Below are 27794 nucleotides of genomic sequence, written 5' to 3'. Positions count from 1 at the left end.
ATGTTCAACTTACCCTGGGATCTCCTAGCCGTCTTTCAAGAACTATCCACATTGAAGTCTGCTTACCTATTTTTGAGTTCAGCCAAGGTTGGCTAGGTGATGATGCTTGTTTTCATTTTGCTACCTGCTATCAATCTGAAGAAATGCTTTGTGAAAATGGTCTTAAGAACAATAAACAGCTTTCAAAACACAATTAAGCTGTTATGCCGAATAACATCTCATGCACTATTACTGTTTTGAAAACTATTAGAAATTCCGTTAAGCTAAACATTTGATAATTATGGATCTGGTCCTGGATTGGGAAGTCGTCTTACCATTTGTGATGAAGAAAGTTTCAGTTTGATTGATTGAGGTGATGGGGCTGTAGATTACTTTAGCAGGGGATCACCCAGTTGGAAACAGCTGCAATCCCTATCCCATATAGTCAAAGCATCAAAAATAAAACATTTTTAAAAATGATTTGTCTAGTAAGGAAAAATGAGATCCACAGCAGAAAGGTAACTTTAATAAAACTAATCAAAATGGCACAATATAGTAAGCAGCTTTCAAATTTTCTTGAAAACGTTTATCATGTAAGTTACAAAAATCAGAAGCAGCAAGGCAAAAAAACAGGTAAGATGATGTACAGATTAAACATTTATGCAAAGTGAAGTGGCCAGGGCAATTCATTTCCCTGTTAAATGATTAATCTATTCTGCTAAATATAACCCAGTAGAATTAAATATGTTTTCTTACACTGCACTAATTTTATAAAGATTTAACAGTAAACTTGGAAACAAAATATGGTAGTTTTCTTCCAAATATTGTCTATTCCATGCACAGGGATAATTAGAGGGTAGGATTGAGGGATCCCAAGCTGTGGATTTAATAAAGTCATTAGAAAAAGATACTATCTTTTAATAAAGTCATTTCAAAGATACTATCTTTTGTGACAAGGTAAACCTGCAAATTAATCCTGAAAGGCAGAAGCAGAGGCACGTCTGGTTTGGGAAGAACTGAAGAAAAATTACTAATTTCAAAATATTGGGCAGTTGTGCTAAAATGGAAGAGATCTCTAGGCAACAATAAAGATACGTGCCAGATAAAACTAGAATGGTACTATGATGTATCAAGAAATAAGTTCCATTTTGAAAACCATATCGTAATTGTGTGGGTAAATTTATTTGATAATTACAAATGTCATAAATGAATAAAAACTTATTTACAAGCTGAAATACACAGTATTTCCAATTAATAAGTGACTACATACAATCTAATACTTCTGGTAAGACTGTTAAGTCACTCTGCAACACATTAGTATTCCAATCCCACCCTCCAAATCTTTGATAAATCTGTAGTTTTCAGAGGATTTCTTGATTGCTCTGCCCCCCCACCCCTACTTTAGAGCTCAATACTTTCAGAGGTTACTTTCTCAATTTAGAGGCACATCTGCAACATCATCTGTAGAACTGTTGGAAAATTGTGAATGTTCCTCTTCAGATTCCCCATCTAAATCTTCCTCATCGGAATCATTTTCTTCATATGAAATTTCTTCCAGATCCAATTTTTTCAAAATATCTAGGCTTTCTGGTGCTTTTCCAGTCATTTGCTAGATAAGTGAAATAATGGTGTTAAGAGACAACATTTCATTTGTGTAGCATTATCTTAAGCAGTAATACTCCAAGTCTATAGAACATTCTATCAGTTCTCCATTTTTTAAAGTATTCATCCCTTTTTTAATAAATAACTCAAGGCGGCAAACTCCTTTCTCTTCCTCTGCCTATTTTTCACTGCAACAACCTGAGAGAATGACTGGCCCAGTCATATTTCATGCCGAAGGTGAACTAGAACTCATGGTCTCCTGGTTTCGTAACCCTCAACTACTAGACCAAAGAGGCTGATAAGTTGCTTTTAGCGCAGCGGCATCTGACCTTAGAACTACACTCTTGTCTGACAAGTCAGTGACTCAGTCATATTGGTTTGCATAGTTGCTACTAGTGTAAAGATCTTTACTCACTCTTCAGTACTAAATTGGAAAAGTTCTATAGTGTCAGCTAGGCTTAAGGACCAATCCTGTGTTCAATTTCTCTTTGCCCTGGAATACATCCTCTTTTTGGGAACATGGTTGGTACACATATAATGTACCGCTTTGCAGAATCTGAAAGCCAGATAAACTTTGTAAAAATGTGAAGCAAGTAGATCCACTTATCTTCTTTTGACTTAGTAAAATACTCTGAAAATGCTGTTCTGTAAATAACCTCAAATACAAATTCCCCCCCTCATATGGTGAGATGCTTGTACTTGTCATTAGGAAGTACATGGCATGGGAGATGGGGGGAAAGGGCCATTTGATCAAGAAATACTAGATTAATCAACGGGTCCCTGTGATCAATGTTTGCCTGTCCACAATGTCCAAAATGGTGCATAAATAACTAACTCCAACCAGTGGAAGGTTGACTGAATCTGTATTATTACTGTTGTTGGCTAATGTGCTCCACAAACACCTGGGGCCTGAAAAATTTTTTTTTTTTAAACCAACTGTAAGGACTCTAAGGACTCGAAAGAAGATAGAATGAAATGGTCCATTGTGGGGATGAAACCCCCAAAAGGGCAGCTTAAAGCAACAAATCATTTTGTATATCTCGGAAGCCCTGCAGACATTCTCTTAAGTGTGTGAAATAGCACTCACCTACTATTGCAAAGGCAATGTGATAATACAAAACTTGCACGAGGCAAATTCACAAGCTGAAATGCTGCTCTTTTCCTAGTAAGCAGCCTTGTATAGTATTTTACTTCTATTCTTGGCAAATTTGACTTTACATTTCAAATTATAGCTATTTAAAAGTATAAACACGCTAACTGTACGTGTGGTCCTTGGGTTATGACAGCAACTCTGCTCACAGCTGGAGTTCGATCCTGAGGGACCTCAGGGTTGACTCAGCCTTCCATCATTCCGAGGTCGATAAAATGAGGACCCAGATTGTTGGGGGCAATAGGCTGACCTTGTAATCTGCTCGGGCAGCGCTGTAATGCACTATGGAGCGGTTATATAAGTCTAAGTGCTATTGCTATCGCTCAACCTCAGAGTTGAAAAATCGAGATCAGGATTCAAAAGATTACATCTGCCACGCAAAATGGACTTGTAGCAGGATACTCCGTTACTTCCACCCCAGAGATTAATCGTTTACTTACTTTCTAATTTCCCAAAGGCATAAACTCCAGTCAACATTTTATCAACTGAGCAACTTACCTCTATCATATTTGCCATATAATGAACATGGCCAGCTAGTTCTGTCAGTTCTTCATTTTCTTCTTTTAGACGAGCAATTTCACTATTTTTTAATTCAATTTCTTCATGCAACTAGAGAAAAAAAGATGATTTTTAGATAATGACAGATTTCCAAAGGATGTCTTCTGCCACTTCCAAGAAAACTACCTTTTCATTTTCTTGTAAAACCTCATGCAGGGCTTTCCTCCTCTCCTCAGCCAGTTCCTTCCAATATTGGAATGAAGGATTGCCTGGGGAACAAAATTATAAGTACTGATATTATATTCACATATAATTCGTTGGAATTACTCTAGCAACCTCAAAGCTAAGTCACATAAAGCAGGGCTGGTCAACCATGGCAACTTTACAACAGGTGGACTTCAACTCTCAGAACTCTAGGAGATGAAATCCACAGGTCATAAAGTTACCGTAGTGTGTCAACAGATATAAAATATTATTTTAATAGAAATCATATGAAACACTATGGTATCAGTGCAGCATCATTTTTTTAAAAAAAATATATACATATCCCTCATGATAATAGCAAATAGGGAAAAAGACCATGTCCACCCCTAGACTATTCCACAGTTATCTTGGAGGCTGACCCAGCTGGAACCACAGGCTTGGTAGCTGGGGTAAAGTCTTATTTACTTATTTACCTATCTTTTAATTTACTTTCTATTCTACCTTGTAGCTCAAGTTAAACTCCTGGATTGGGTTATATGACCATCTCAAACAAGAGAACGCCAAGAGTGTCTCTAGGGTTTCTTATATTCAAGCTCAATTAAAACAACTTGCATTTAGGTCACAATCCCTCAAATATCTGAGTGCCCTTATTTTTCTGTATAATCTTATTCATTCTTTACTTGAATCTGAACAGGACCTTATTTCAGCTCCTCCTGCTGGAAACCCAGTTCCAGGCTGTCCGAGACCAAGCAGTTGTGTCCTTACAACGACACGTTACACCTTTGCTCTACACGCTGCACAGGTTGCCAGTGTGCTTATGGGCCCAATTCAAGATGCTGATTTTGACTTTTAAAGCCCTTTGTGGCATGTCTGAGAGACCACTTGTTCTTGATTGTATCTGCTTGTCCCACCAAAACTGGCAGATCCTCTCTATTAGGGAATTGCACTAGGGAGGTCCCAGAAGGTGGGCCTTCTCTGCTGTGGCATCCACATTATGGAATCTTCTCCTCCTCAGAAATGAGCCTAGCTCCATCACTTTCAAACTTCTTCAAATTTCTCAAGACTTGGCTATGCCATCAGGCTTGGGGATCCCAGGGACATCCTGTAATGGCTCCCTTATTATGGTTAACATCATCCTCCCTGACTGTGTGCTTACAGTTTTTAATGATGACAGTTTTATTATTATTGCTTTTTTAGATTTTCTGCTGATACGATACATAAATGAAGTAACATCAAATTGGTTTTCATGAGATTAATCACTTAACCATCCACTCCCTTTCGCAATAGTCCCAATCAAGTACCACTCTACTTTAAATTTGTGCCTGCACAAACATGCTGAACACAAAAGAATCAGTGTCACATACTCCCAATAGCTAACTTTTCTTTTTTATTTTGTGGAAGTTATATAATATCATAAATATAATGCATGAGATCAGATAAATTCTTAAAAACTGCAGCTCTCCAGGTTCAGCAGTAAATACCTCTAAATATCAATTCAACAGCTCTTTGTTCTGTTGTGGAATTGAGGCCTCTAGCCAGATGCTGTAGAAAACAAGATGATGACATTCCATCTCATCCAATATGATAATTTGCTATGGTACAAACCTTTCGCTGTAAGATCAGAAGGTTGGATCGCTCCTCTTATATTTCTGTGTTCTATTTTATCAGCAGTCTCAGGTTTGGATACATTTGAAATAAGTTGATCGTTCCAAAATTTCTTCTTAACTGAAGACTTAGCCTGTTATAAATTATGAGCAGTTTAATAGTTTAGATCTTTGAAGGTGAAAGACAACCTATCCTTCCAATGGGGAGTCCAGAAAACAACACCCTAATCGTGAAACTACCAAGGAGGAAACCACAGCCCCGCCCAAACTGGGAAGCCACTGTGTAAAAATAGAAAGCAACTCCCCCACCTGCACTGATGATGTTACCTAGTTGGGTACTGAAATGTCTGCAACCAAACAAGCAAGGTCAGAGAGCACTAAAACTCAAACCTGAGCTACACATATTCTCTTCTGTTGGAGAGTCCAGTTAGCATTCATATTAATATTACCTTGAGCGGCAGTGACAGGAAATGAGTCACTGATCTCTCTTAATTTCATGTTCAGTTCAAGTTGTTTATTTAAGCCAGACAGGAAACCTCCTGGGGTCATGAGAGTGCAAAGTGGACAAGGTGCAGTGTTCTCCATACTACTTGGTCTGTTTCACACTTCAGAACTGTTGTTTTGCAGATTGCCCACCATTTATTTAGGACTCTTTATTACATACTACTTAAATTAGCAGCATAATTACAGTTGAATTAAAAACAAACTACAATTCATAACCGATCGACTTTTAACTAGATTCTGTTCAAAGGAAATACATACCTCATTTGCCCTGCCCACCAGACAACCTGTAATAGATGGCTGTATCATCTTAAGGGTCTGCCTCTGTGATGTGCAGTTTGTAATACTTGTAGAAACCTGCTGGGAGACAACATATAGAGGAAGTCAAGTTTTTAAGTGGACTATATTAATATTTAAACACTACCAACATGCTCACATTTAGTAAGACTATTGTGTTTGGTGGGAACTTTTCCTAAAAGTGTAACTTGTAAGGTTACTACTTGTAAGTTAGATCAAGGAACCTCCTGGCACTGCCCTCTCATGACCGAAATCATAAGTAGACACCAACAAGAAACCACTAATTCATTCAGATGTAGTTTTATTCTACATTATTTTCAACTGCAGAAGTAAGTTGGTGATCCCTACGCAGTTATAAGCAATCCAGGTTAATTTATGCACTGTTAAGTCTATTGTTGCACTTCAACCAGATACTACAAAATTCAGTCTTGTATCAAGTGTCGTATTTACACTGTGCCTAGAGTGGAAGTTAACTTCAAAATAGTTCCAGTTATTGTAATTTCATCGATAATAAAGATGACTAAAGAAAGCTTTAGAGAGCACTTTACATATACAAGCAAAATACTACATGGAGTGTATTGTTCTAAAGGTTCCTATTTGCTTAGTTTGAGACAATATACTGATCTCGCCAGAGCACTTGTTTTTGGAGGTGGGGGGGTGGGGGGGGGAGGAAGAAAAGAATGCCTGGCACCCTGTCATGTGTAAATAAGCAATATCCTGCATTCTTTTTTTTTAAAGTTACACTGCCACCATGGGATAGTAAACAATAGTAGATAATCAAACAGGGATCGCAGGAACATAATGTCACACTAGCGTGAGAAAGTCTCTGATTCACACAATATTTCACATGACAAGTGCTAACCTTTCCCACGGTAAAAGTTTCTGCTGCCAATTAATTTACTGTTGAACTTGAGGACAACTGCCAGCTACTTTGTGAACAAACACTGCACTAATTTCAGATTATAACTGTAGGTATTGAATTAGATTCAAGAAATATTCACAGACATCACTTGCTTGGATTAACCTATTACTTGCAATATTTTATGTTTAACCAAATAAGTACTGATGAAGGTTAAAGAGGTAGCAAGTATAAAATAAACAGTGAGAATATTGAGGAGCAAAGAACATATTGGTCTAATACCCATTTCATCTCAAGACGACGTAGGTCTTCTATATCTATATTCTATATATTATTCCTTCTTCTGTTCTTTGCCAATAGTGCCATAATAAGCTTCTGTATACTTAATACCCAAGCTCCAATCAATACCTTTTAGGTGAACAAAGAGAACAAGTTCAGAAGGCAAAGTTCCACCTCTGGTGAAACCGGACTTAAAAGATATTATTCCACAACTCAACCACTTTTGTATAACTTTTGTCTTGTGTGCTTTCCTGGATCACAAGACTCTGCTTAGTCACTCATACCTTAATCACTCCCACGTTTATTACTGCACTGTGCTCTACATGGAGCTACCCTTGAAGAACAACTGGAAGCAACAACTGGTCCGGAATAGAGTAGTGCAGGCAGTAATAGACACACTTTCATGCATCCCTATAATATGCCCAAGCCAAATAAGCCTACAACTCTGTCAAAGTATTCTTTCAAACTGATTATATTTCATTGTTTACGATGCTCCAGGTGGTGCTCGCATTTTTGAGTCATGATTCAAAACTAGCATTAAGGGTTTTTTTTCAAACTACCTGAGAACTTACAAAGGGACAATCGGCCCCATGAATTTATTATGCAATTGTTTTTATAAATCTGATTTTGGCAATGATATGAAATACATTTTTTTCTTTCTTTTTACAATTCAAGTCCACTCATAAATATAATTTCTTTTTTTTTCCTTTTAACAAAAATCTGCAGATGATGTTTTTAGGACAGGGATTTTGAATAAACCTCTTGAACATCAGAGTCATTTGGAGTTGGGTGGTATCAGCATCAAACAAATATGCAACTGATGTTTAATGACATTCCAATGTCACCCAACGATAAATGTTCATAGGTTGTGGGAATAAAATGAGACATGTAAATGGTCTGTTCACTACTATCTTCTATCCTTATTTTTCTTGCACTACCATGACAAATGGTCAATATAGAAAACTTACCGTTATTTAATGACATTCTTTATGTGTATATAATGTTGGTTATTAATTCCCAATTCCATGTTGATTTTCCTACCCCAGGAATGCCTGATAAATTCACAACTAGTATAGTTAAAGTTCTGAAAGCTAAACCCTAATATCCAGCCCTGGAATAGCAAGGGATATCAGTTATATAAAATATTGCTAGATGTTTTAATCAATAGATCAGTTAGCTAAACTTTTTGGAAACTAGTAGGGGGAATTTTAAGTGACCCTTGATTTAAAAACAATCTGGAATTGTTATAGTATAACTTCATGCTTTTAGGATATTGAGAACAAATGTAACATAGCTGTTCAGTTAAAGTAGCATTAAGTGTTGAAGTCCTAATTTTGGATATTATACCTTCAAGTTTTGTCCATTTCTATGAATGTTGAAGCTCACTTTCTGCAAACTTCGAAGTGCTATTTGCATGACACATTTGAGTATCATGGAAAGGTTAACATTTCACATTAAGATAGTAAACCCTTTCAAATGATTGAATAATTTTATTGAGAAATAAAATTAAATTTTTACAGATTTGTCTTCTTTGGGTTAAATTATGTTTGTTTACTCAGCCATGTCAAGTGAACTATTGTTGAGATGTTACATGATCCTAATACCTTCAAAGATCAATGTCCAGTCTTTTAAACTGTAGAGGCAAACCTCAACTTATGTCCACTTGAAAGTGTTGAAAAAAAAATGACTTACAACTGGTCCTCGCACTTACAACTATCACAGCATCCCTGCAGTGACGTGATCAAAATCGGAGTGCTTGACAACCAGCTTGTATTTATGCCAGTGGCAGTTTTTCCCCCCCGAGGGTCACATGATCTCTTATTTCTGACCTTTCCAGGTGCTCCTGACAAGCAAAATCTTTGGGGGAAGCCCGAATCCCTAATGACCACAATTCCATTAAATGACAATACAGTTGTAAAATCAGATGTAACTCATTTAACAAGTGCATCGCTTAGCAACAGATGTTCTGGTCCCAATTGTGATGGTAAGTTAAGAACTATATGTAACTTCACTCTGGATCACGTGATCAGGTAAAATGGGACTTGGACCTAAGAGTCAGCCACATTCTGCCTTGCTGTCCAACAGCCTTTCCCACAAGAATACATTCAAGAAGCACTTTTCTGAGCTATTTTTTTTGTTCCCCTGGCTTAAGCTAGCCAATTTTCTAGATAAAAATGTCTTTTGTTAGTTGCTTCACCAAACAACAGTCCTGGTCCCATTTTGCTTACTTGCTGTGCTCATGGAGAGTTCTGATCTTTTTAAATTTCTTTCAAACATTGTTAGATTGTAAGTGTGACAAGAACTGACCACCTGACCATCTCTCCTTTACACTAGTGGGTACTATTATAAAAGTCAGCCATGTCATGCAAAGTTGGGACAAAGTGAATTAAAACACTGAAAAGATGACTAGGTTGTTCAGTGTCATGCCAGCAGTCGTCCAATATATGGAGGTCATTTAGGAAAAATTCTGCATCTTCTATTACCTGATGCCAAAAGATCCCTTTTGGACTTTAACTCTCATTCCTATAATCAACATCGAATTGTACAGGACATTTGTTATTGGACTTCCTATAGATTCTCTTTCCTATAGCCACTGAATGTGACCAATTTGATCTCAGAAGTATGAAGCAATTAAGCCTTTTGCTAGCTATTCCTTCCCCAGCCCTTCATTAAGACATTAAATAATATTAAGGAGTCAAAATTATGTGTCTAGAGTACCCTGCCGTTCAACAGCAGAAAATGGACTTCAGTAAACTAGTTGCACTTGTGTCTCTTCTGTCAATGCAACTTAACAGCAGAATAATCTCTCTCAAATGCCAATTTAAATTAGAACTAAAGGAAAAAGAAAAAAAGTGTTATCATTTGAACAAGTGTTGATTAATATAACATGCAACTGGGCTTTGTATATTAAAATGAAATTTATCAGCCCAAGTTATTCGTTTTATACACAAAATAACAGCTATACACAAAATAAAATAACAGTTTAACATCCACGTATTCTAGGCACATAACATTTATAGGGTAATAACAAGAGCATTCAAACAGCAACTGCTATTATTTCTTGATAAGTGTTGACATTAACACTTTGTTAACATGTTACCTTCGCTGGGGGATGCTTTTCAGTATTTGATTGCTGCTTCATTTTAGAATTCATGTTTGTTTCTAAAGCCAAAACCTAAAAAAGTACAATGAAAACATTAACAACAACATAATTTTTCTGCCCAGCCAAAGCCCCTTAGCTCTTTTCAAACATCGGGCTAAAATTTCACGCTAGTCATTCTGTATTGGAAGCTCACAAAACTTGAGAACTTTGGAACAAGAATTCACACCATCCAAAGACCAAACCTCATGTTGCATCTTGCACCAGTGTCCTCTTATTCATGGGTGAAAGCAGGTCACCAACAAAAAGCGGCACTTGCTGCTACATGTTTTCTGCCAAGACTTAAGCAAACCCTCAGGCTTATTTGCATGGATGCTTTTCTTTTTTTTAAAATGGGCCGAAAGCCTCATTTAGATAAGCATCTAAATTCCCGATTTAAATGACTCGAGTATCATTTAATAAAAAACAAAACTTAGAAACTTAATAAAAAAACAAAAACAAAATAAATTTAAATCCGCTAGTCCAGGGGTAGGCAACCTCGGCTCTTTTATGACTCATGGACTTCAACTCCCAGAATTCCTGAGTCAGCATAGCTGACTCAGGAATTCTGGGAGTTGAAGTCCATGAGTCATAAAAGAGCCGAGGTTGCCTACCCCTGCGCTAGTCCGAACTAAGCCCTTTGAGCGCAGGTAACGTCTGAAGCCTTAACTTCTGGAGCCCCCGCATCTCTTTCAAAGCTTGACTCGCCCGGCAGCTGTTTTGTTTTTTTTATGGGGAAAAGCCCAGATTTAGGGGGCGGTGAAATGGAGGGCGGGCTGCGTGCCCCGATTAGCCAACCTCAGGGGGTCCCTAAAGAAGACGGACTCCAACTCCCATTCTCCCCGGGAAAGATGTTGGGAGAAACAGGGCGGCGGGGAGGAGAGCTAGGGAGCGCAGGCATCCCAGAGCGACTTCAAGCCTCATCGGAAAATGGCTCCCCTTCCCCTCCTTCAATCACCACCAACGCGGGTTGCCACTCCGAGAGTAGCGAGAACTTCCGAAAGGATCCCCACCCACCCACCCACTCACACGGGTTCCTTAGAAAAGCGCCTCTGACCCAGTGAGAAGCGCGGAAGGAAAAGGGAGAAACGGCAAACCTCGGATTCTGGGCTCCCCGAGAAGCCGCCCGCCGGCCAACTCTCCGCACCCGACTCCCGCGCTCGCTTGAACAAGGAGCCTTTCGCGCGCAGCCCTAAAGTCCTGGCTGCGTCGGCGGGCGGGCCTAGTTACGAAAGTGAGCACCGCGCCAATACCCGTCCGACGCTCCAATGCCTCTAGCCTATCGAATCCCGAATTCGGAAAACCTAGAGCCAATGAGGGCTTCCCTTCCTCTAAACCTCCTCCCTCCCTCCCTCCCCCCACCCGAGTTGTGTCTTTTTGCCTACTTCCCTGACGTTTGGAGGAAGTGGTCTGGGGGGGGGGCTTTGAGAAAAAGGGGAGCGGCTGGGCGCGGCGCAGCCCTTCGGGGCGCAGTCCTACGCATTGCTTTAGGCCAGGGGTCTTCAAACTTGGCCCTTTTATGACTTGTGGACTTCAATTCCCAGAATTCCTCAGCCAGCTTGCCTGGCTGAGGAATTCTGGGAGTTGAAGTCCACAAGTCATAAAAGGGCCAAGTTTGAAGACCCCTGCTTTAGTCAAAAGCAAACCTTCTTGAGCTCAGTGAGGGCGTGTGATATCTGAGGCTTGCTTTCAAATCAAGGAAAGGGGGATTAAATCTTCAAACCTGTAGGAAGATCCGCCCCTGTTGAACACCCCTTAGTAACAATTAATTTATTGATTTCACCTTATTTGTAGGCCACCCACTTCCTAAGAGTCTGGTAAGACGGAAGTAATAGCATAATCAAAACTGCTACAGCTGTAAAACATAACATTCCCCTCAAATTATAAAAGCAAGTGGGGAAAAAATGATGATCATCAAGGGCAAGTATTCCTATGGCCAAACGTAGGGAAATCCTAGCAAGGTCCAAGGCATCTGGTAAGAGATCTAATAAGATCAGAAGTGATATACAGGCCGTCCTTGACTAACAACAGTTGATTTATTTTCACACTTAAGGACCGTTGCAGTATCCCCATGGTCACGTGATCAAAATTCAGCTGCGTGGCAATTGACTCATAGGATGGTTGCACTGTCCCAGGGTCATGTGACCATCTTTTGCAACCTGACAAAGTCAATCATGTTACTCATTTAACAATTGTGGTGATTTGCCTAACAACTGTGGCAAGAAAGGACATAACATGGGGCAAAACTCACTTAACAAATGTTTCACTTAGTAACAGAAATTTGAAGATCAATTGCAGTTGTAAGTTGAGGACTATGTGTATTCCTTCAATTAGGCCATTGTGTTATCTTGCTCACTATTTTGTGCATTTAGGACTAGCAAGTTTGGGGAAAGGGCAGTGAGCACATTTAGATATTTTGTAGAAAATTGGGTTTACAATCAGGCCTATCTGTTCAGACTGAGGCAGCCCCTCTTCATAGTCCCAATTTAGAATCTTTTCCAGTCTTTCCTGGTTTACATATTGGATCCATGTTTGGGTTCATGCTTAGCCACAGACATTCACTGGATGACATGTGCCAATCACTCTCTCTTAGGCCAACCTACCTCACAGGATTTCTGTAGGGAGAAATGGATAGAGTGATCACTATGTTTGCCACCTTGTGTTCTTGAATGATAGTATATAAATATAACAACAAAAAAGGATTCTTCCGCCAAGCCCCTATTATGAATTCTAATGTGAATAAAATCATACAAAAGGTACATAAGTAAGATGATCACAAATAATCTTCATTGCTTTCTTCAGATTTAAGATAATGACAATAAAAATGCTGTGCCTTGTATATCACAGTTCTACTATATCGGCACCACTTGGGGAAATTAATCTACAGATGTTTTTCCAGCTATCTAATTAAGACTTATCAAGCCTCTGTTTTCCTTAAACTGGAAAATTGTGCAAACTGTTCATTCAGTTAAAGCATTCACTCAAATAATTTTCCATATGCACTATAAAATAGTGCCATCAATAAATAATTACATCAATATATATTAAATCTAAGACAATGGCATTTTACATTTATTTTACACCTTTAATTAAATCCTGAGATAGTTTCCAAGTAGAAAAGAATAGCTATTCCAGAAATTTTTGAGCAGGCTTTTAGAACAATTGGAATGATCATGGTAATAATATTAGTTATAAACTTCGAGTTTCTGTTTATTTTCCTTTAATTTGTTTTTGGCTCTGATGTCTCAGCCAGGTGTTCATAATAATGGAGACACTCCTTCACTTTATATAAAAGGTTTACTGGACATACCATTATGTTTCAATCAGAATTCCCTTTAATTTCTTCAGTCAGGAGGCTTTTGTAAAGAAGCACTTGTTTCAGATCTGAAAAGGAGCTTATTTTAGTCATTTGTAAGAACTGTTATATATTATTACTGTAACACCAGAAATCCAACAGAAAGGCTTCAAGTTACACCTTTTTTTAGTACAGGAAGGGCAAAGTTCTAGTATGTATAAAAGCATGTTGTGACATTTACATTCATTTAAACATTTTGCCAATCTCAATATTTTTTTCCCTCTGACTCTGTCTATCAGAATAGGTTTCAATTTGTCTTCTTCAAGTTATGATTGTTTGCACTTCAAAAGGAGCTTGAACAAATATTGAGGTTTCTCATTGGGTTCAGCCAGCTTGTTTTGAATGTTTGCTGTGCAAAAGGATGTGTCATTTGAAACATGGCATAGAAAATGCCCTCTTATATATATATTTAAATATAAAACTAGAATCACTTATCAAGTACAGGTGGTCCTCAACTTACAACAGTTCCATTTAGTGACCATTCAAAGCTACAAAGGCACTGGAGCAAGTGGCTTATCACCATTTTTCACAGTTGCAACCTTTGCAGCAACCCCGTGGTGATGTGACCAAAATTCGGATGCTTGGCAACTGATTCATATTTATGATGGTTGCTGTGATCTGGGGTCATGTGATCACCTTTTGCAATCTTCTGTCAAATAGAGAAGCCAGATTCACTTAACAACCAGGATAGTAATTTAACAACTGCAGTGATTCACTTAACAACTGTGGCTTGAAAGGTCATAAAACGAGGCCAAATTCACTTAATTTTTCACTTAGCAACCAAAATTTTGGTCTTGTAAGTCACGGACTACTGTGTAATAAAATATCTGTGTGAAAGGTGCATCTCTATGTATTTGTTTTGGGAAATGCATTGGAAACCATATCATCTATTCTATACACAGTGAATTGTCCCAAGGCAGACTGTGATCAGTCATGTGGGGATCCAAGGTCATTAAGAAACACATCAGTTTATCCAGACCTCCAAAAATGAGATTAATAGCCATATACTACCAAAACTGAGTCTGTTTGTAATCTTCAATTGGGCAAAACTAGGACAACAGTTATTGAACCAAAACAACTCAAATGGGTTAGCTTACAGAATATTGGGACCCATGACTCCGGTAGGAAGGGAGAGAGGCAGGGAAAGAAGGATATACTGAAGCATATTTTTGAACAATTGATTCAGAAGTTATTTTTAATATTTTAATAGTCAACAGAGACATCTGCCTCTATGGAGAGATGGTGTCCAAGACATGTTACGGAAGAGGAACACGTTCTACCTGACCAAACTGAGACTGAGTTGAAAATAGATTTATAACTGACAGGCTACAAGAATGACATGGAAAGAGATGTTACACTAGACACGCAAAAGAAGCCAAATTAATAATTAAAAGAGCTATAGAAACAACAAGCTAAGATAACAACCTGGATAATTTCCCTACATTGGATTTACAAAAAAGGCTTGATAAAGCTTGAAGATTGTTGAGAAGGAATAATAAAAAAATGAAAAAAATCAAGTTCTAAGACATTATTTGAATGGTAAAGGTTAGGATTGTTAGAAGGAGGTGATAAGTTACTAAAAATTTTTATACTTGTGACCAGTGCTTTTTTTGTAAAAGAAAAAGGCGCCGGAACTCACACATGTCATAAAACCCGCCTTGCCTACCCTACAAGGTTCCATCCAAAAAAGGTGCCAGAACTCCGTTCTGAGCGTTCTATGAGAAAAAAAGCCCTGCTTGTGACAAAGATGGGAAGTCATCTCTTTACATATTTCAATATTCTTTTTTCCTTTGTTCTTTTCTGCACTTTTTGTTCTTCAGTCTTGTTCAACTTGCATTAGTTTTTATTGCTATAATTATAAACTTTATTAAAGTTACTATTAGATAAAAAGAAAAGATTGCAACCATTTACCCAAGAGCTGCGGGAAGCAAACCAGTACAAGCAAACCAGTTGCATGTTTTACTTTGAACCTCTTCAAAGCTTCTCCGAAAATATTATCTTCAAAGTAATCCCGTTCCTTGCAGAGGAACCTGTTTCCATGTAAAGCATTTTTGACTGTATCCATTTAATGGATTGAACCTCGAATTTCTAAGAAGGAAGGTGGTTTAATAAAAGATTCCCATCCCATCTCCTTCCTTTCAGTTGCCCCTCTCTTCTTCAAAAAGCCTCTTTGAGGGAAGAGTTTTCTTAGACATGTATGGTAGATAAATTCAGAGGGTTGAGGGAATTGTCTGTAAGTGGGGAATCTTCTGATTTTGACCTCCTCTCTGGCTACTGCTGAGCAGAAAAATTGTTGTATCCTAACCTGAATTCAGAATAGAACTTGAAGGGACCTTGGAGGTCTTCTAGTCCACCCCCCTGCTCAAGCAGAAGACTATACCATTCCAGACAAGTGGCTGTCCAGTCTCTTCTTAAAAGCCTCCAGTGAAGAAGCACCTACAACTTCTGAAGGCAAGCAGTTCCACTGGTTAATTGTTCTCACTGTTAGGAAGTTTCTCCTTAATTCTAGGTTGCTTCTCTTCTTTGTTTAGTCTCCATCCATTGTTTCTTCTCTTGCCTTCTGGTGCTTTGGAAAATAAATTGACCCCCTCCGTGGCAGCTTCTCAAATATTGGAAGACAGTTATCATGTCATCCCTAGTCCTTCTTTTCTCTAGACTAGCCATACCCGCAATTACAAGTGTTTCAGGTGAAGGGCTTCAACTGATTTCCCCCCCCCTCCCAGAATATGATTAGGCAGTTTATGCATACTATTGTTTGAAAAAGCAGCACGAATAACTTGTTGCAGAAATCCAATATGACCTAGAAAGGAATGAAAGAATTCTAGAGAAGCATGCATAATTTAACCAAACTTGGTTGAAAGAATATCTATTTAAAATTAGAGTTCAAATAATTGTTAATATTTTAATTGTTACACAATCTGAATGTTTATAAATATATGTGTGCCAATCAAAGTAAATGTAAATGGAAAACATTTCATCACTGAACTTGAATGGAAGTCATTGGCAGCTTCCACTAGATGGCAGTCTAACCTTAATATTAAAGCTCTGTTCTTAGAGTGCTAAAGCAGTGTTTGCTGAATTAATTTTATTAATCTTGGCTTGCACAAATTATTCAGTCATAAACTATTCTACCAACTTTTAGCATAGTATGTTGAGGAAATATAGCCAATGAGCATGATCAGCAACGCGTGAAAATCCGTTACAACCACCCCATGCAAAAATTCAGATAACCACTGGATGGCAGCAAACAGACAAAGAGGTCATCTGTGCAAGATTGATATCAGTCTCTCTAGGAGCAGACCAGACCAACGAATGGAATGCTAAAACTGCTTTTATTGAAACTGGCTAAAATAACAGAATCTGCCAAGTCTGAGTTTGCTGTACCTCCTCCCCTTATATGTTGATGATGAAGATTCTCAGGCATCCAGGTAGAGTTCACTGGAAGTCAAGTCATGGCAACTGGACTTTTGTTGCTGGTTCAAAATGTTTCACTGCATATTCAGTCTGAGCCTGTCTCAACTTCAGTCCGCCATTACTCAGTTTCTCCTTCTAATTAGTGAATCAGAGAGGTGTCTATCTGAGCTGCCTATGAATGCTATCTGTTTTGGATTTAAAATATATTTCACACCTCATCACTCTAGTAATGGATCTTACATATCCCCATCAAGGTCACCTACCTCTGCATAAACAATGGGCAGAAGTCTGGTGGGAGATGGGGCTCAAGCCGCTTCAAGAGAAGAAATTAAAAACATCCTATCAAGCCCTATTTTTGGCTGTGTATTTGCCCAGGCTGTTAATTCTGGATAATTCAATCTCCCCTTTCTGGAGTTACAAATAGCCTGTCACTGCGTGTTTTTTAGTTTTGCCAGCTTTGCTCATTTCTATCTGTACATTTTCCCCTGCTCTCTGCACCTGTGTTACTATCTTATCATGTAACCATAGTGACTCTCATATGTCCAGCTATGTTATGGTCTTAGACTGTTTTGTGCGCATGCCTAGAAAAAGTTTCTCACAGTTACTTTCTTTTCTCTTCTGTCTGATGGGAGAATGTAGTCAGTTTAGGTCTTTTGTTTTCTCATTAAAGGTTTTACAATAGAATATGCCTTGGATTTCCTTCCTTTGATATTCACCATGCAAATGAACCACGGTCCATCCTCCTCTGGTCGGAATGTTAATTGTGTATTTTGGCTGTGTATTTGCCCAGGCTGTTAATTCTGGATAATTTCAATCTCCCTTTTCTGGAGTTACAAATAGCCAATGAAAATGGATTATTAGGAGAACTGTCCTAAATGTGTTTTTTTTCCAAAAGGCACCAGGACTTTTTTTTTTCTTCGAAAACATTTCTCCACCAAGAAGGTTCTTCAGTTTTAAATGACGGGTGGAGAATGGAAGGATTTATATTCTTTGCAGCCCTCTGTTCATTAGCACTCAAATCCTTCTATTCCCCACCCATCCTTTAGAACTGAAGAAGTTTCTTGGATGACAAGCGAAACATTTTCAAAGAACAAACCAAGAAAGTCCAGCTGCCTTTTGCAAAAGGACCTTTGGAACAATCATGACTTGGATGATTGAGAATCTCCACAGACAATTAGGAGAACTGACTTTTCAGTAAAGACATCTAAGTTGATTTTTCTCAGTTGCACAACTTTTTCCCCCTCCCCAGTCATTAATAAACTTCCACTGAATGGCTGTTTTGGCAGGTCCAGAACAGCTTTGTGTTTACCGAGTGTGCTCAGAAGACCTCCAAGGTCCCTTCCAACATCATCATCATCATCATCATCATTATTATTATTATTATTATTATTATTATTATTATTATTATTATTATTATTATTTAATGGAAGAAGGCAATTGCAAATTACTTCTATATGCTGCCAGGAACTGGAACAGAGTTACAATGGAAGGAGACTTTTTTCCTATTTTATCTGCATTAGGCCAGAAGAGAAAGCTTATCTAAAGGTGACCCTTCAAGTCCAGATGCTACATAAGTCCAGGTTAAACAGGACATCCATCTAACTAACTTAGATAACATTACCTCCCTCTTCATTTTAAAATATCTGGGTTTTTAGCTGGGACAGGATGCTGGTCTACAGATAACGGATATGAGGGGTAGGTTTTACAGGACTTTGCTACATGTAAAAAAAACAACACCCAGTATAGGCACCCAAAATCTTGCAACAATAACCTAATTTACAGTAAATGAAAAACTGCAACTGTAAGCCGTCAACTAGATAAATGTACAGATAAACCAATATTCTCAACTCTGTACTTAAAAGACAAATCCTCCATGCTGGTAAAACTGCGTCTCATGTGTTCTTATAATCTGGGGATTGATTGGCTGAGTAAATTTAACCATCGTTTATTTGAATCTAGACCTCTGGATTTATACGAATGCTGAACTATTAATTAACAAACCGACGGGCTTTGTACGCTCGAACCACAATTAACCCGTGACGTGAACTCGGTCTCTCGGTTAACGCCAAGCAGCCACCGCCTGTGCGCAACTCTAAGCCTTTCACGTTACAGCGCCAGAAACCTCGCCGTGTTAAAATTGGGGCGTTCATGTCGGCGGGGTTAAAACCGCCGCCTGAAACGCCTGCCATTGCGTAGAATACGCAGTCTGCTGTATTCCGCGTACACGGGTGCAGCCCTCCGGCGGAATCGCTCGCCTGCCCTGCCAATCCAATCCCATCGAGCCGTCCAAAGTCTCGCCGAGCCCTCTTTCTCTTCCCTCTCTCCTTCCCCGTGGGCTGAAGTGGTACGGTCCACCGCAGAGCGCCTGCGCCGCAGCCGAAGGGCGGAGCCTATCCGTGTGACTCAGGCGAGAAGGGAAGGCGGCGGCTGCCATTTTGAGAGGTGTTTTTTTTTCTTCTCGCTCCGACTGCCGCTTCCTCGTCGCCGCCTCCTCCCGCTTCCTCCGGACCGAGGAACTGCCGCGCGCTGTCCTTCGCCTGAGAAGGGGACAGGAGGGGGGGCTTCGCTCGCTCTCCTTGCCTCCTGCCCTTGCCGCAATCGGAGCCTCCAGCGCAGGGTCTGCCCGGCCCAGCTTGCCTTCGCCGCCACTTCCTCCTCCCTCTCGTCCGCGTCCTCCTCCTCCTCCCTTCGCCGCCGCCGCCGCCGCCGCCACCATTTGCCCTCCCCCGGCGGCTCCGGGGCGCCGAGCTTAGGCTATGGGGACCAGGCTGCTGGGGCTGAGCAGCGGCAGTGCGGGCGGCCCGGTGATCGTGAACAGCGCAGAGGGGATGGGGGAGCTCGGCGGCTTCTTGGTGGCTTTCTCTTGACATGGCTCCTACCCGTGCTGCTAGCAGCGCCGCCGCCGCCACCACCACCACAGCCTCCACTGCTCCGCCCGCGCCCGCCGGCTGCGGATAGCGAGCCCGACCAGGCCAGGCCACCCTCTCCGCCCCGCGCCCTCTCGCCGCCTGCGCCTCCCGCCGAGGTTGAAGAGCAAGAGAGAAATTCTTTTTATGAGGGAGAGTTGAGAGGAGGAGGAGGAGGAGATTTTGTTTTTTATTTTTATTTTTACTTTTTTTTTAAAAAAAAGGTGAAATCCTATCCGAACAACTACGAAAGGGACCGGCGGGGTAATTCCCCCCCTCCCCCTTTTAATGATTTGATTCGATTTAGCGATCCTCGCCACAAAAGCCCACCTGCGCAAACGGCTATTTTTGGCTTATCTATTTCCAACCCCCCCCCCTTTTTTCTCCTCTCTCTCTTTTGCAATTGACAACTTCCGGCCTCCTCCCCGCCCCCTCCATACTTTCCTTTTTTCAAAGAAAGCAATTGGAGCTAACTAAAGGCAAGAGTGAGTCCTGGGCTGTAGGCTGGGTCCCCCTCCCTCCTCCCTGCGCTGAGCACGGGCCCTTCCTCTTCCTCTTCAGGTTGATTTAAGGAAGAGGAAAGCTACCTAAGGAGGCTTAATCGCACCAGCCATGCCCAGCCCCAACTAAACAGAGGCCGTTGGGGCAGAGAAAGGATAGTTGATGGGGTTAAGACAGCTATTGGAGTATGTAGGTCTCTTTCCCTGCTAGGGGAGTGCTAGATAGCCTGGAGATCTTTAGGCCGGCTAACTACCTTTCAGCTTCCCTTTAAGCTCTGATTAATGGCCATCATGATCCCTCTTTTCTCCAACAGACACAGCCTCGGGGCGACCGTGTGCCTGATTATGAGCGTGATGAAGTTAGAAATGACTCTGCTGTTTTCCAAACTTCTTGCTCTTCTGCAAACCAGCACTGTGTTGTCTGTGGTTGATGATTTTGTTAGTAGGGAAATGTCTTGCCTCCCAGGACATCCACTCCTCTTCTGCGGTCCTTCCTTTGCTTTCTCCCAAGTCTAATAATTATTGAAAATTAAGCAGACAGTTTAGCAATAGCAGAAATCTTGGTAATAATCAGCAGAGTCATGAACCTGGGTGTGATAAAATACTGTCTTTAATTGCAGTTTTTTGTTTGGGTTTTTTGGGGGGAAGGGTTGGGGCAAAGAAACAACACCCAAATGGATTGGGTCCATCCCCTTTATTCTTTTTTTTATGCATATAAATTGTGATAAGATTTTTCTCCTATTCTTGCCCCTTTATTCCTGTGGTTTAAACTGTATATCAGTGTATTTTCTTCAAAAAAATCTTTTTGGCTTTTGGTAATATGTGCAGACCCTTTGTCCAGTAATGGTTGGACAACTACTTACTTTGTTTTATGACCCCTCTAGTAAGACAGTCTTGTAAAACAATTGCCTGAGGTGCATTTTTGGGGTTTGCTTCTGTTTTATTGATTCAGTGGTATAAGCAGGAATAAAATGGCTTGTTTCTGTTGCACTTGAGTCTCATGAAAAAAGGGCCCACAGTTTAGTGACAGTTTCAAAAGGCTTTTGTACCATCTGTATTATAAAATGGGGGACCCAAACTCCCGGAAGAAACAAGCTCTGAACAGACTTCGTGCTCAGCTTAAAAAGAAAAAAGAATCTCTAGCTGACCAGTTTGATTTCAAGATGTATATTGCCTTTGTATTCAAAGACAAGGTAATCTTATTTGTTATTTTGACATATAATATGTATTTAATTGAAAGTCTTTTAGAATCTAAAACATGGATAATATATATTAAAAGGACATAAGATTTTCTTTCTATAAAAATAGGCTGATTTATTTGTTTATTGAATACGTTTGTTAATACACATAACCGCTAAGTACCCTAACTTAGTGGCACTATTGTACAGTTCCATTGTGTTTGCTTTTTCAGTAGAAATTACAGATGTTCAAGTATGGAAGGATAATACTTAAGATTTTGTATTGTATGGGTTTTGTATGTGTGATACATGAGAGGAATATTAAGTACCCAAAACTGAATTTCAAAAAAAGAACAGCAAATAATGTCTTTCAGCCAAAATCCATCCATTTAAAGACCCTGATTTTAACATTAATACCTTTTATTGAATTAAATGGGATGAATTTTGGCTTCATATACATCCTTTTAAAACTAAGGTTTGAATTTCCTGATAATTAAATTTTTTAAGTTCTATATTTGAACTTGCAACATTTATTTCTTAATAACAAATGTTTCTTAATTTTCTTTTCTTTAGAGAAAAAAGTCAGCACTCTTTGAAGTGTCTGAAGTGATACCAGTTATGACCAATAATTATGAAGAAAATATTCTGAAAGGTGTGCGAGATTCCAGCTACTCCTTGGAAAGTTCCATTGAGCTTCTTCAAAAGGATATTGTACAGTTACATGCACCCCGCTATCAGTCTATGCGCAGGGTAAAAAAAAAATTCTAGTTTCGACAGTCAAATATTTTTCTTGCAGTCCTTGATCCAGCTGTGCTTTTGAATCAAAGATTCACAGTCAAGTAACATTTTAAAAGCAGAAGTTGATGGTTTACTAAGAGAAATATTTCTACAAGTAGTTTCCTTCTAATACATCTTTAATATTAATATTCAGTATGTCTTTACTGATGTGGAAATTATTATGTTACCTAGTGGAACTTCTTTTATTTTTTATTTTTTATTTCTTTTAAAATCTGGGTATATAAAAAGACATGCAGCTCTTTGAGATTGTGCTCATGAAGTATATTTTTGTAGATGTATAGTTCGTCCCTAGTTTTAATTTTCCAAGTCTTACCTACTTTGTTTCCTTATCAGATCTGGTTTTAATAAGGTAAAACCAACATTGAAACATTAATTATTAATAATTCAAAAGTATATCTTAACTGCTTTGTCTTTAATTTCTTCAAAATTATCTTGAACAATATTCTGAATTCTTATCTGTAAATAGATTATGATCAAACGAAGGACCCTTCCATGATATGACAATAGTATTATGTAAATATTGCCATTTACCTATTTGTGCAGCATCAGTATGTAATTGCAGTTGGATGATAATGTCACTGTTCACGTATTTCCATTTTGGCAACATCAGTTTTTTGTGTTGCCCCTGGATCCTCCTAAGGGAAGTAAGGGAGATTATTCTCACAGGGTGTCCTCAAGTTATAACCATCATGGTTGTAAATTGTGGTCATAAAATGGATTGGTCATGTGACCAATCTGATTTTATGACATTTTTTGCAGCAGTTGTTAAGTGAACATCATGGTCGTAAAACAAATGTATGGTTTGCTGTGGGCCCAGTTTTGCCGAAAACGAAGTAAATGCTGATTTTCAGCAAAAGTGTTGTAAAATGTGGTCACTTTACTGCAGGATAGTGCAAACAAATGTGTTTGCAACTCTTGCCAAGTGCCTAAAGCATGATCACATGACCACGGGTGTGTGTGTGTGTGACTGTTGGAACTTTGAATCCAGGTCATAAGTAGTTCCAGGTAGACCCTTTGGAATTTTAAATGGTCATTAGATGGTCAGTCATAAGTCGAGGGCTACCTGTATTGTGTCCTTTTTCTTCGGCTTTTTTGTGCTCAGAATTTTTCAGTCATCTTCATTTTCAGGAAATTCCTGTAAAAACATTACTTGCAGGATGCTCTCTGAAGCAGGTTACTGCTTATTCGAGATCTAAGCCAAATAGATTGGTCCCAACAAGAAAAAACATGACTTTAATTTTATAAATTATGTATACTGGTTTTTATTTAAGCAGCAAATAATGCTAAAATTTTTGAACAAGAGAATACTATGATTTAAAACTGAATTATATGTGGTGACTTAAGTTTGATGCTTTTGTTGGGGTGATTTTGTGCAAAACTTCTCTTTAAAATTTTCATGTTCGGATTTAACAATTGGATGGTGTATATCTGGGCTATATTTTAAATTTGAAAGAGGTTTGAATTTGAGATTTCCTAAATTTGGGAAAAGTGTACTATTTAGGAGCATAATTAAAAAATCTTAATACTGTATGTGTATAAATGATAACGTACAATTTTAGTGAAGTTACTGATTAATACATATTCATATGCTACAATATTGGGTACTATTAAATGATTTTTATCTCTTCAGGATGTGATTGGCTGTACACAGGAGATGGACTTCATACTTTGGCCTCGGAATGATATTGAGAAGATAGTCTGTCTTCTGTTTTCTAGATGGAAGGGATCAGATGATGAGCCCTTTAGGCCTATTCAGGTATGGCATATGCAGATAAAACTTAAGCAAATGGCATTTCAAATGAAAACCACGGGTGCCTTTTAATGCTGATCAAATTTGACTTTCGGATTCTTGAAGCTGCAATTAGCAATCTGGTGCTTTAGTGTTACTTTGAATACAACTTCCACGTGCTCAAATCAGCAGGGACAATAATTGGCTATTAGGGAGTTTGTACTGCAAAGCAGTATTTTACTTCAATGCTGTATAACAAATAATAACGCACAAAATGGTTGTGAGGATCCCAGCCATACCAAAAAAATTTGAATAGCACTTAGAAAATATGCACAGTGATAAAATTTCCACCTGGATTACAAAAGGCTACAGTGCTTGGATCTCCACATATACTATGCCCAATATATTATAACATCCTAGCTTCTTAGGAAGAACCTGATGCATATGAAGGCTAGTACCAGCTAAAGAACTGGTAGCTGTGATTTTACACGTTGGGATGTGTGTGTGTGTGTGTGTGTGTGTAAAATACCATATTATGTAATTCTAATATAATGGTTTAACAATAGAAAAAGTTTTCCCAATTGCTAGATTTGTTAAACTTATATAGAATAATAGCTTTGTAAATTGGAATGGGGGATATAAAAGAAAGGAATACTTTTCTTTAGACTCCAGGACTTAGTATTGTTTGATTCAAAAATAATTTCATTTGTCCACAGTGCGGTTGGTGGATCTTAGAAAGCAACTCATGTTCTTTTCTTTTTTGTTCCCCTCTGGATTTAGTGTCTTTGTAATTCTTTAGTCTTGCACTGTTTGTTTTTAAGTGAGTTTTTTTGTAGGCCGCCCACAGTTACCAGGAATCTGACAGCATGTAGTAGTTCAAAAAATATCTACAAGACTGCTTAATTTTGAATTAAAATATTTTTTTTGTTGAATATTTTGAATAGGCCAGGTTTGAATTTCATCATGGTGACTATGAAAAACAGTTTCTGCATGTACTGAGCCGAAAGGACAAGACTGGAATTGTTATCAACAACCCTAACCAGTCAGTGTTTCTTTTCATTGACAGACAGCACTTGCAGGTAAACTGCTTCCAGTATATAATAGTTGCTTCATTTATTATTTAGCATCTCTGTTTGCTTATATAAAACCAGTTGTCATGACAAAATATGGAAGCTAGATAAATAACGTGTATACAACAGGCCATTAAGTATAATATTGTGAGATGTAACAGATTGGCCATTTTTGTGTGTGTGTTTTGGTAGTGTAACTAACATTCAATAGGTAGCATCCTTTTAAATTGTAGAATTGAAAAATATAGATTTGGTGCACACGAGCAGATACAGATTTGCTTGTGTTCATGAACAGTGTTTGTTGTTTATGGTAGTACTGAGTTTCTACTGAACTTTTAAAGCATAGCTTAATCTAGCCTTGGGAAAAGCACTTTCTCTGAGAGAAAAAGTAAAGTATAAAACTCTGATAAAGTTACATATCCAGCAAAAATATTATGACGTGACAGATTGTTAGGTTTCCCCCCCCCCCCCTTATGCTTCAAGTCCCTAAATTATTTCTGAAAAGACAAACTGGGAGAAATTTAAATTTCCATGTGTAAAGAAACCCCTATCCTTGGTTCTGAAATTATCTATTTTTTTACAGACTCCAAAAAACAAAGCTACAATCTTCAAGTTATGCAGCATCTGCCTGTATCTGCCACAGGAGCAACTCACCCACTGGGCAGTTGGTACTGTAGAGGATCACCTCCGCCCATACATGCCAGAATAGGGTTCTGGCCAGCAAAATGGGGAAAAAATCACAGATTGCAGGAGTGTAGTTTCCACTTTTCTCGCCATTTATTCTTTTTCGGAATAGAAGAAAATGGACACATGCTCAGAACACTTATCCACCGTGAAACCTGATCATTCTGGATTATTTTCTGTTCTCATTTGTCTCTCAGAACTTTTTTTTAAAGATGTTTTCTGCATGGACTTTATGAAAGAGAATGCTCTGCATATTTCTGCATTGCATGAGCATCTTACCAAAATGTGAAATGAAGGGACTGTTACACACTGAAAGAAATGTTATCTGAGAGCACAAAGCGATCATTTATGGTGGTGTGTCCATTTGTGCTGGTCATGTCCCCTGTTTCAGTATTTCATAGGGTGAAAAGTGAATGTAAGGGTGTAAAAGCCTTCTAAGCGTTGCTTTTAACATGATTGTATCAGAGCAGTGTCAGATTCATTCTGATGACTAGTTCTCTGACTTGCTACAGTAGATGGCTTACTATGGGAAAGAAATCTTTTAAGGAAGAAAAGCATCTCATTCATTGTAGGCATTAATTGCCTCTTATTTTGCTTCGCCATGTTTGACTTTACTAGCATTCTCATTTTTGGATCTCTTTCCCCAGTTTGCTGTATAACTAAATGTAGAGTGTTCTGTTAAGTTGAATACATTTTACAGACCTGGGGTCTGAAGTAGCCTAAAGCAGCTAAATTAAAAATAGCAGCTGCAGAAACCTTGTTGGCAGAGGATTGTGTTTTTTCCCCCCTGAGAGTTGACTTGTAAAATGGCTGGTGAACTGAGTAAAGAAATACTGGTTTCCAAAACATTTCTGACATGGAAAACCCTCTGAAGTTCTTGGGGGTGGGGGTGGGAGAAATAAGATCTAAAGCATTTGTGGATTTAATTGTAAAATATTGTTTGGAGTGTCAAAGTTGGTTTTGACAGAACATATTTTGTTTAAGATTGTGCAATGAACATAAGAAAGACTACTGTATAGTTTTGGCAAAGAACACTTTGCTTATGGGTTGAGTAATTTTACTGAAGTAAATCTGTATAAGCCAACTCCCTTTGGGTAAATCTAGTGCTTATCTGTTTAAAATTTGTATTTAGCTTTTGTTTGGAATTGGAACAAATGAAAATAAACAAATTAGTTGAACATTTATCTGCTCTGTTAAGTTATGAAATTGATAAAAGCAACACAATCCATGACAATATCAACTGATAATGTAAAGTAATTCTAGAATGTTGAATTGGTATTAACAGAAATGACATTCTCCCTGCTTCTAAGTTGATGGAAAGAAATTAGTATCTTCTTCAAAATCAGCCAGATGAAATAGAATTAACTATTAATTTATAGAGACCACACCTATAACAGAATACATGACATGAAGTTACATTGAATGTTTAAAAGGAATGGGAATAGCTGTAACATGCACTTTAAAAAAAACTATTATCCTTGAGCCCATTAAAATATGTGTAAGGTGTGGAGCATACAGGAAAACGAAGATCCTGTCCCAATAGCTGATTAAATTGAAATTCTCTACAGTTCCTACTCATAGCAACTGCTTAAATTTATTCTTAAAATTCAGTCCTACCGGAGTCTCCTTAGCTAAGACCAATTGCTATAAAATTACAGTTCGTGACTTCCTCAGTTTGCAGCAATAAGGATTCTTTGTTGTGTAACCATGTCTAGAAACTAAAATGGTCTCAAAACCTCTCTGGAATCTTAAGAATTCTAGTTGGTATTATGGTACACTGCATTCATTAATTTGCTTTATTTTACATTATGAAGGAAGAGAAATTTTTATGTGGAATACCTAAAATTTAAAGATTTTTTTTTAAGGAAGCAGAAATGCAAATTAAAAATTAGATAAAATAGCTGGTGTTATATAATGTTCTCATATTGCTTTTTCTGTTATAAACATACATGGAACTTAATAAGGGTATCTACAATTTTTGTAAACATGACATGTCTTGCATAAATAATACACATCTTTAATCTTTAAAACCTTAACACGCATACATG

The 27794-nt window shown here is 38.5% G+C and overlaps 2 protein-coding genes across 3 annotated transcripts; one reads left to right on the top strand and one right to left on the bottom strand.

Moving 5' to 3' along the window:
• Positions 1 to 485: 485 nt before the first annotated feature.
• On the bottom strand, positions 486 to 11321 carry GMNN (geminin DNA replication inhibitor). Of its 2 annotated transcripts, XM_081325961.1 has the most exons (7): positions 11210 to 11321; positions 10074 to 10148; positions 5800 to 5898; positions 5039 to 5171; positions 3416 to 3498; positions 3230 to 3340; positions 486 to 1588 (listed from the first exon to the last, which is right to left on the bottom strand). In XM_081325961.1, the coding sequence occupies exons 2-7, from the start codon at positions 10125 to 10127 to the stop codon at positions 1412 to 1414; spliced, it is 657 nt and encodes a 218-aa protein (XP_081182087.1). In that variant the 5' UTR covers positions 10128 to 10148; positions 11210 to 11321; the 3' UTR covers positions 486 to 1411. The 2 variants fall into 2 exon arrangements, with proteins under 2 accessions (XP_081182087.1, XP_081182088.1); XM_081325962.1 differs by lacking the exon at positions 11210 to 11321 and having other exon boundaries at positions 5800 to 5895.
• Positions 11322 to 21241: 9920 nt separating this feature from the next.
• On the top strand, positions 21242 to 26930 carry LOC308665447 (uncharacterized protein C6orf62 homolog). The gene is made up of 5 exons (XM_081323481.1): positions 21242 to 21480; positions 22039 to 22215; positions 23894 to 24019; positions 24937 to 25071; positions 25646 to 26930. The coding sequence occupies exons 1-5, from the start codon at positions 21352 to 21354 to the stop codon at positions 25769 to 25771; spliced, it is 693 nt and encodes a 230-aa protein (XP_081179607.1). The 5' UTR covers positions 21242 to 21351; the 3' UTR covers positions 25772 to 26930.
• The last annotated feature ends 864 nt before the right edge of the window (positions 26931 to 27794 follow it).

This window comes from Vipera berus (assembly GCF_964194415.1).
Source record: "Vipera berus genome assembly, chromosome: 3".
Lineage (NCBI taxonomy): Eukaryota > Metazoa > Chordata > Lepidosauria > Squamata > Viperidae > Vipera > Vipera berus.
This window is presented reverse-complemented; position numbering and strand designations above follow the sequence as displayed.

What these genes read in the sequence shown, in the direction of transcription:
- GMNN (XM_081325961.1), bottom strand. Translation starts at nt 10,127, where the DNA reads ATGAATTCTAAAATGAAGCAGCAATCAAATACTGAAAAGCATCCCCCA. An exon ending in TTTTACAAGAAAATGAAAAG is followed by an intron (nt 3,341 to 3,415) that starts GTAGTTTTCTTG and finishes TTTTTTCTCTAG; the next exon opens with TTGCATGAAGAAATTGAATT. An exon ending in ATATGGCAAATATGATAGAG is followed by an intron (nt 1,589 to 3,229) that starts GTAAGTTGCTCA and finishes TCACTTATCTAG; the next exon opens with CAAATGACTGGAAAAGCACC.
- LOC308665447 (XM_081323481.1), top strand. Translation starts at nt 21,352, where the DNA reads ATGGGGGACCCAAACTCCCGGAAGAAACAAGCTCTGAACAGACTTCGT. An exon ending in CCTTTGTATTCAAAGACAAG is followed by an intron (nt 21,481 to 22,038) that starts GTAATCTTATTT and finishes TCTTTTCTTTAG; the next exon opens with AGAAAAAAGTCAGCACTCTT. An exon ending in AGCCCTTTAGGCCTATTCAG is followed by an intron (nt 24,020 to 24,936) that starts GTATGGCATATG and finishes TATTTTGAATAG; the next exon opens with GCCAGGTTTGAATTTCATCA.